Source organism: Perca fluviatilis, chromosome 19 (assembly GCF_010015445.1).
Source record: "Perca fluviatilis chromosome 19, GENO_Pfluv_1.0, whole genome shotgun sequence".
In the NCBI taxonomy this organism is placed as follows: Eukaryota; Metazoa; Chordata; class Actinopteri; order Perciformes; family Percidae; genus Perca; species Perca fluviatilis.
Genome location: NC_053130.1, coordinates 1,181,127 through 1,190,685, shown reverse-complemented (window position 1 = coordinate 1,190,685; position 9,559 = coordinate 1,181,127). Strand labels below are relative to the sequence as shown.

Genomic DNA, 9,559 nt, shown 5'->3' with positions numbered 1-9,559 from the left:
TGGAAGCAGTGAGGGCGGGGGTAGGGGGGGGGGGCAGTATGATAGAGAGACCGTGGAGCAGATTAACCAGCAGGGCGCGAACAGCGCACCCACTGGTGTGGAGGTGAATTACAGTGAGTTATAATGGATTACTGGGGAAGCTTAATAACAATAGGACTATTGAAGTCTGGATTATGAGGCCATTTCAGCAGAGCCAACAGCTTCATATGCCATGGACATGTGAATATGGTGCTGAATTTGCCAGTATTTTAAGAAGAGAAATGGTTGGGACCTTGTCATGCAGTGACAAAGCTGATATGCTTTATGTGAAGCCCAGTGTTCTGGTGTCAGCAGAAAGACTTCTCTTAGAAAACTGTACAGTGGTGCCTCTGTCTCCATTCCACCAGACAATGTTGGATGAGCAAGACCAAAGAAAGGCCACTGTAGTCATGTCACTATGCACAGTGGTTGAGCTCGAGGAGACTGCGAATGAATCATGGATTGCTTTGTGGCAAAGCCTGTAAAACTAATTGTTGAAATAAATTGTTTTGTGTATCTTTTTTACATGACATTGGTCATTGCTAATGATATACAAAGTAATTAATCTAGCATACTTTCATTAAATAAATCAATTCAAGCTAAAATTGAAGAGTCTACAATTAGGCTATACTGAGTCTGATCTATTTTAAGAGATTTTCTTAAAATTAAGTTAATACCTTTTAGAAAAATGTCACCTGGGGTAAAACTCCCCCTGCTGCTACCCTGATTTGCATTTGTATAGCTCACAGCATTTTCATTTACATGTGAAAGCCTCCCCTAGAATTAGAGGGAAGGGGGGTCATGGGGGGACAACTGCCAAGCAAGGCCCACGTCAATTTCCGACAATTTCCGGCAGTTTTTCGGTGTTGCCTGTAAATTGCCGTGTACAGCCGTAAACCTGAAGTTCCACGACAATCTACAGTGCCGAATACTGACGAAAATTCCACTTTTCATGCAGTGCAGGCTTCTGTCCCCACGTGCCTCAAAGCCACCACCATCATCCCGGTCCTGTTATGGGTTGCTCTCTCTCCACCCTGAGTTGGGTGGTTTTTGTTTTCCCTGTCTGTGTGTTCTGTGTTTTTCCACCTGGAGTGCTGGAGGCGTGTCCAGAGGGAAGTAGGTCAAGGGGCGTGGCTGATTCTACACTGCACTGCCGGTCTTCACAGCTGCAGCTCATCTTCATGATTCACTCCTGCAATACTTAAACCCGGGCTGATCACCTTGTCGGTGCCAGTTCTTTATCTACAACCAATGTGGTAACTTGGCTCTCAGTTTAACTCCAGTATATCGTTTTACCTTTTACTCAGGTTTTGCCTCTGTTCCCTGAGCTCCTACTAACCCTGTGTCTCAGTTACCGCTCTGCCCAGCTGCCTCCTCTGCTTTGCCTGCCTGCTTCAAGCCTCACCATCCAGCCTCTGTCTCCAACTTTGGAAACCCTCCATGTTCTCGTCTCTGCCTGTTCCCCTCATGTCCCATAAAGACCTGGACTCTTCCCTGTCGGCTCGCTACAAGCCTCAGACCAGTCAGGAGTTTCACCACCTGCACGGACACTACCTGCAGTGACTCTCTGAGTACACTTTGCTCCATTAAACCTTTTTAAACGGCTTTACGTTGTCGGTGTGATATCTCTGCGTTCTGGGTCAGACAAGCTCCCTAACAGGTCCCGAAGAAGTCGTCTCCCTCCTGCTACAATGACTACCGCCCGGTCGCACTCACTCCCATCCTCATGAAGTGCTTTGAGCGGCTAGTCATGCAGCACATCAAGTCTGTCCTCCCCACCGCCCTGGACCCTTTCCAGTTTGCATATCGGTCTAACCGATGACCATCTCCGCTGCCCTCCACTCAGCCCTCACCCACCTGGAGACTAAAGGCTCCTACGTCAGAATGCTCTTCATCGACTTCAGCTCAGCATTCAACACAATGATCCCCCAGCATCTCATCCACAAACTGGACCAGCTGGGGCTCAACACCTCCCTGTGCAACTTCCTGACAGGGAGACCACAGGCAGTTCGGGTCGGCAGCAACACCTCCAGCACCATCACACTGAACACAGGGGCCCCCAAAGGATGTGTGCTGAGCCCCCTCCTCTTCACTCTGCTGACTCATGACTGCACACCAGCATTCAGCTCCAACCTCTTTATTAAGTTTGCGTACAACACAACTGTGGTGGGTTCCATCAACAACGGCGATGAGACAAACTACAGGAGTGAGGTGAGCAGGCTGGCCACGAGGTGCAAGGTCAACAATCTCCACTTGAACGTGGAGAAGACGAAGGAGATTGTTGTGGACTTCAGGAGAGTGCACACCCAGCATACTCCACTAACCATCAATGGTGCTGCAGTGGAGAGGGTGAGCAGCACCAAGTTCCTGGGTGTGCACATCTCTGAAGACCTGTCCTGGAGCCACAACACAGCATCACTGGCCAAAAAATCCCAACAGCGCCTGTACTTTCTGCGCAAACTGAGAAGAGCAGGAGCCCCGTCCCCCATCATGCACACCTTCTACAGAGGCACCATTGAGAGCATCTTGACAAGCTGTATCACCGTGTGGTACGGTGCCTGCACCGTGTCCTGCTGCAAGACTCTGCAGCGCATAGTGAGAGCAGCTGAGAAGATCATTGGTGTCTCTCTCCCCCCCCCTTTTGGACATCTATAACACCCTCCTCACCAGCAAAGCAACCAGGATTGCTGGTGACCCCACCCACCCATCTCACAGCCTCTTCAGCCTGCTGCCATCAGGGAGGAGACTGAGCAGTCTCCGGGCCAGATCCAGCAGGCTCAAAGACCACCAGGCGACTCAACTCCCTCCCTGCTCTACCGTCACTCCCTCCCTCCTCACTTCCTCCTCTGCCACCTGCCACAGACTAGGACTGCACCCCCCCCACCTCAACACCACTCATACACTCTGAAGTCAGGGACTGCACATTTTGCTTCCCCCTGCTTGTTTATTATTGCACTACACCGCTCTACCTCACCTGTTTAAATATTTTAAATACTTTGTATTTATCGTATTTATTTTAAATACTCAAGTACCTTGATTGTGAGTCTGATTGTTGATTGTTTATTGTACGTCTTGTTGAGAGTTGATTGTTTGTTTATTCTATGTCTTTTCTATTTATAGAAACTTATTTATTTATTTTTTATTGTATTTTGCACCGGGGGTCCGAGAGGACTGAAATTTCATTTGTGCCATATGTCATGCATGTATAGCACATCTGACAATAAAGCTGACTTGACTTGACTTGTTTTGGTCCAGACTGGCTTATTTATTACTTTATAACGCTTTTTTAAATGTTTTTTTGTTGCTTTTATTGGTACTTTTGAAAAAAAATGTAAAGTTAGTTTGACGTATTTTTATTTTTCGCCGTTTAAAAGCTGTCTTTTCCAAAAACAATTTATCAAAGTTTTTGATGTCTTTTGGACCATTTTGTGTGTGTGTGTGTCTGTATGTGTTTGTTTACATATCTTTGTGTGGACCTGAACTTTAACCTTCAAAGTGAGGACGATTTTTTCCCCAGTTTTTTTCCGCTGTTTGACATTTGTTTTCAATACTTTGAGAGAACATTTTTTGTAGGTTTAAGGTGTTCAGCAATTCTTGTTCATTCTTTTGTTTTTGCACTTTTTTGACTTTTTAATCTGAAAAGTGTTTACATATCCTTGTGAGGACCTACATTTTAACCTACAAAGTGAAGATGTTTTAAGAAAGTATAGCTGTTTAAAAAAGGAAGATATTTCATATCTGTCTATGTCTATATATATATATATATATATATATATATAAAACAAATCATATATGAAACACGACAAAATGCAACTGTGGCCAAAACATCCAGATAGATACTTTATTGATCCCCAAGGGGAAATTCAAGGTCCCAGTAGCTTAAAGACATCACATACAACATGCACATACATCATAAACAGGATCATAAAATAACAAATCCACATGACTAATATGGACAATAAAAGAAAAAGTAAATAAAAAAATCCACAATCTGTAACTAAACACACTGATGATTGAACATGTTTTGTACTACATTTGTTATTACGTAATCATTTTACATACATATCTAAACACGTTGCATGTCTGATTAAGGTGCCTCATTGGATAAATTTGCATCAACAATCTGACTCCTTGTTAGAGTCATAATTCAGTAAAATCTAAACAGACATGATAAACATATTTATAGATTAATTGTGACTTAATCTTTCAGATATTCTCTGTCACCTCTATGTCCAATGTTATTTAAAATTAATAAATCTGATTAGAAATCATACGAAACCTAGGCTGCAAAACTTGATTTTAGCTTTTTCCTCAGTATGATCACTGCGTGGACCACTGACACACAATATGCTTATTATAGGCATACTATACAATTACTTTTATTATGACTTTTTATGACTTTTTTTAAATGTTGGAGCCATATGGACCAATGTCAAAGATTGTTGTCCCCATCAGTCACTTAGTTGACTGTACAACCATCAGGAGCTGCTGACTCATCATTCAGACACTAGGCCTACAAGGAAACTAATTTAGTCTGAAAACAACAAGTTGCAGCTAACTCACTGACATTATACTTCATACTATCTTACACCAGAGAAGCTGCTTAACTGATTGCACAGATTTTTTTGAAGAAGGGTTTTACATCACATTCACGTTCAGCCTGAGCTCTTGCTTCAGCCTCACGTCTTAAGATTATTATTTCTTTTTGCAGTTCCAACATCTCCCCGGAGTATCTGGCTTTCAGTTCCTCCATCTCTTTGTTCCTCTTTGCCTCAGTCTCTTTCAGGATTTGTTGTTTCTTCCTCTCTATTTCTTCTTCTGCTTTCATGTACATCTCTGTGGTGTAGTACGACCCGCCGTTATCCTTGATCATCAAGTGTATCTTCTTCAGAAGCTCAGTGACTTGAGACGGGTTTTGTTCTTTGTTGTTGAAGACGTGATAACGGCCATGACATTTCTGAATGAATCCTTGCAGGTCTTTGCTCTTTGAAACAAACTTTTCAATGGTTTGTTTCCCCAGATTGTCTCCATGGGTAAACAGCACCATTGTGTATTTATCTGCATCTACACCAAATGTGTCTTGAATCATTTTCACAGTTTGTTTCTCTTCCTCTGTGAATCTGCCGATCTGAAGAATCACCAGGAAGGCATGAGGACCAGGAGAGGACATACCGATACACATCTTGATCCTTTTCAACACTTGTTCATTGTCTAAACTCGTGTCAAACAGCCCTGGAGTGTCGATGAGTGCAACCTTCTTCCCTCCAACCTTTCCCGTTTCTTTCGTGCATTCAGTTGTCACAGACTCGCAGGACATTTCAGACTCAAAAGCCTCTCTGGCCAAGATGTTGTTTCCTGCTGAACTCTTCCCTGCCCCTGTCTTCCCAACCAGAACAATCCTCAACTCATCAGATCCTGCAGATAAAAATACACAGAACTTTATATCAGACACTGTGAGGACTGCTGCTGTGAGTATATGTTCGATGGAGAGAGGTTTCGTCTTAGTTTTAGTGAACATCCAGTCAGAATATTTTGATTCTTGGCTGTGACGTAGCTTACATAGTTTGAAAATAGATGCAGACTGAGATGTTGCTCTTCCTAACGCTAGATTTGGTTTATCAAAGACGCTTGCGAAGAAACACAGGAGAGAAAATAATCCCAGCAGAGACCACAGATAGGTGGGACCTCCCTGTTTAACTATATATCTTCAAATGTTACAGTTACAGCTGGAAATGACGACAAGTTTGCTGATTCACCATCTCTCATGTGCATTGAAAAATGGAGAAAGCAGTAGGAAAATAATGTGTTACCTTTCGACATTTTGGATGCCGTGTCTCTCAGCTGGTCAGAGTCTGAAATGGAAGAAAAGAAAAGTTTATTCAAGGCCTAAATATTTAACAATAAGATGGAATAACACAGAAACAGAATAAAGGCAGTAATAATAACATGAAATGGAATAAATAAATACGTTTATTACTGTATTATAAAACTCTTATTTTAACTTGATTCTATGTTTTAATATATTCTGAGTATGAAGTCGTCTTTCATTTTAAACTGTCTCTGACTGGATCAGCTTTTGTCTGAAGAAAAAAATATAAATAAATGAAAAATAATAACAATAGGCCTGCTTTAGGCTTATCCTCTGAAACCCTCCCAAACCAATTATGATGTTTTTGTGGGCGGGGCTTAACTGGTGGCAGAAAAGTGACAGTTGTGGTGGGATTTATTGATTTCTTAACCCAGTTGTGAGTTTATTTTGTTTATTTATAAGTCTAAAAAAGCTAAGAGGACTTGTGGAGAGAAGGGAACATCTTATCTAATGTTAGGGCTGGCTAGTTAGCTATCTAACTCATCTGTCTCTGTAACCAACATAGCATTAAAACATGGTGTATTCCATCATGTTAAATGCTATGTTGGTCAAGCTAGATAAGAAACTAGCCAGCTATCCCTATGGATGTATTATAAGAAACTCGTCCCTGAAAAACCATGGATGTTTTGTGATAAACAGTATATTCTTAATTGTTTCGGCTGTTTATATGCCACCACAATGCGTGTGCAACTGCTATAAAGTAACTGTGACGTACACTCCAAATTGGTCTACTGAACTACTGCTGCATAGTTAAGCGTGATTTACGCTTCTGCGTAATTTACACACACAGACACACACACACACACACAGACCTGAAACTCTCCGATCTCTCTGCTGTAAGAAGGCCTCACACAGCTTCATTAACTCCAGGTTACGAGTTAGTTCTGGGTTTGAAGAGATTGTCTTACAAACTGGACACTCCTGTGTTGGTTTCTCTGTCCACCAGGTCTTCAGACAGTCTCTACAGAAGCTGTGGCTACATGACAGAATAACAGGATCTCTAAAGACGTCACGACAGACCGAACAGCAGAAATCCTCCTCTGACATGGAAGCCATTTTGTCTCTGAGAGCAGCTGAAAACAGCAGAAACAGCAGACGTTAAAACAGGAAGTCAGTTGTGTTTCCCTCCCTCGCACTCGAGACAAGTTTGCCTTCAGGGCTGTCTGCCAGAAGAGGTTTATTTTAACCCAAACCACTATCTTTTCCTGAACTACACTAAGTAATGTTGTTATCTAAATCAAAGAGATTTCTGTCAGAAAGCCCAGAAGGTAAACTTCTCCTGTGTGCCCCTCCCTGCTGCAGAAAGTTTCCTCAGTTACTGTCACTTTGAGTGTTTGAGTGTTTTTCAAGCTGCAGCAGATTACAGTTAAAGTATTTCTCTTGTTCAGTACTTGAGAGCTCCTTCTTGTAACTCTCCTCCCTCAGTCAAGTCTCAGCTTTGTAATAAAATGTCAATCTTATCGTCTTTCTGTCGCTGCGTCTCTTCTCACTGACAACTCAACAGGAACTAACTGTTTACCTGGTCTGTCTCAAATGATATAATGTAATGTGAGCTTTCTCGGGCAGCTGATATGTTTTATGTTAAAGGGACAGTTCAGATGTTATAAAGTGTGGTTTTATGAGATACTTCTCCATAGTCAGAAGCTAAGCAATATCCTGCTGCAGATGGGGGCAGCTGCAGAATTTAGGTTCCTAAAAACATATATATATGTTTAATTGGACACTATATTTACAATATTTTCGGTGCTTTACCTTGCTGTCAGACAGCCCTTTACTACGGGGAACTGAAGCTGTTATCTCTGCTCTCTTCAAAGCAGTGACGGATTGGGATCAAAAAACAGCCCTGGCATTTGCAACACAACGGCATTATTGTTAATAACCTAGCTTGGAAATTAGTAACTCTGCCTTCAGATTGAATCTTTCCTCACACCTCACCGCAGTAAAATCTTGAATATTTGTGGCTGCATGCATAAAATAACATAAAAATAACAAAACAAATTATCAGTAGTGGCCCTTCTGGCATTTGCCTAAATTGCAGATGGCCAGTCCGTCACTGATCAAAGCCACCAGACTCCTTTGAAAAAAACAGTTATTTTACCTCCCAGAACACACGAGTCACTGCTCTACTGCTGCCTCCATCGTTTTATTAAGAGAGATCGCTGCAGTCGGCAGCAGAGAAACAAGCTACTATGTAAGTTAACAGGACAATTGTTCAGCTTGTATTTACCTTCACAAAAGTTCTGTTTTTGCAGCTGACAGACTCAGATTAATATTCTAAGTGTCTGACAATATTATGGAAAGGATACATACAGAGATAGACCTTTTAGTTAAAGAGTAAGATCCTTTTTTTAAACATAAAAACATCCGCCAAATTGCGTTTGCGAAACCCACCAGACTCCATGTAAATAAAAAGTAATTTTAGCACTGTACACTTCATTCAAAGTAGACAGAAACAAAATAAAAATATGAAAAGCCATTTTGGGGCATCTTTCCAGTTTTCCAACCATCACAACTCTATTTTTGGTTGAAATAAACACATAGTTTACAGATTTACATGTGAAAATCAACTGGCTGTATAAAAGCTAAAGTTGAGCTCTTTTAAATGTAGTCTGGTGGGTTTAGTGCTAGTGACTTCAGATTGTTTCTGATTAATCAGAAAGGTCTCAAAGAGGATTTAAAAAGGTCTATCTCTGTAAGGATCCTTTCCATAATATTGTCAGACACTTAGAATATTAATCTGAGTCTGTCAGCTGCAAAAACTGAACTTTTGTGAAGGTAAATACAAGCTGGACAATTACTATTAACGTACATTACAGCTTGTTTCTCCGCTGCCGACTGCAGAGATCTCTCTTAATACTGGACCAATGTCAAAGATTGTTGTTTCCATCAGTCACTAATATTTTATTCTAAATTAAGGAACTGGTCCTTTGTGATCATACCAAAAGCCTCGATCTCTGCCACTGATCCACCTGATAAAGTTTTTCAGACTGAGTCCCTGTCCAATGGAGTCACATCAACTTTACCCAGTTTACGTAAAAGTGCAGAAAATGCCATATTATTTTAGAGTTATACGATACCTCTCGAAGTTCTTGGTGAAAAACGTGAAGCTGGTCCGTGCAGAGAGCCGTCAGATGTCCCGGGAGAAAAAAAACAACCTTTTTATACAGTTCTGTGTCGATGCAGTATGACCAAATAAGGGATTTACACACACACACAGAGACACACACACACACACACACACTCACTCTCTCTCACACACACACACACACACACACACACACACACACACACACACTCACTCACTCTCTCTCACACACACACACACACACACACACTCACTTTTGTACGCTAAAAGTGAAACTAAAACAAGCTATGGAAACCACCTAAAAACACATTTCACACCTTGAATGTGTAAATTTGGGGGGATGTGTAACAACTCTCCCCACACACACACACACACACACACACACACACACACACACACACACACACACACTCACTCTCACACACACACACACACACATACTCACCCTTAACCCTTAACCTTAACCCCTTAACTTTTGTACGCTAAAAGTGAAACTAAAACAAGCTATGGAAACCACCTAAAAACACATTTCACACCTTGAATGTGGGGGGATGTGTAACAACTCTCCCCCCACACACACACACACA

At 41.7% G+C, this 9,559-nt stretch overlaps 1 protein-coding gene across 1 annotated transcript; it reads right to left on the bottom strand.

The window, feature by feature from the left end:
• Positions 1–3,920: 3,920 nt before the first annotated feature.
• On the bottom strand, positions 3,921–9,147 carry LOC120547564 (GTPase IMAP family member 9-like). The gene is made up of 4 exons (XM_039783037.1): positions 8,965–9,147; positions 6,700–6,960; positions 5,829–5,870; positions 3,921–5,433 (listed from the first exon to the last, which is right to left on the bottom strand). The coding sequence occupies exons 2-4, from the start codon at positions 6,941–6,943 to the stop codon at positions 4,622–4,624; spliced, it is 1,098 nt and encodes a 365-aa protein (XP_039638971.1). The 5' UTR covers positions 6,944–6,960; positions 8,965–9,147; the 3' UTR covers positions 3,921–4,621.
• Between the last annotated feature and the right edge of the window lie 412 nt (positions 9,148–9,559).

Coding starts and splice junctions, on each gene's coding strand:
- LOC120547564 (XM_039783037.1), bottom strand. CDS start 6,943: ATGGCTTCCATGTCAGAGGAGGATTTCTGCTGTTCGGTCTGTCGTGAC. Junction 5,871..6,699: donor GAGAGATCGGAGAGTTTCAG/GTCTGTGTGTGT, acceptor CTTCCATTTCAG/ACTCTGACCAGCTGAGAGAC. Junction 5,434..5,828: donor GGCATCCAAAATGTCGAAAG/GTAACACATTAT, acceptor TTTTATCTGCAG/GATCTGATGAGTTGAGGATT.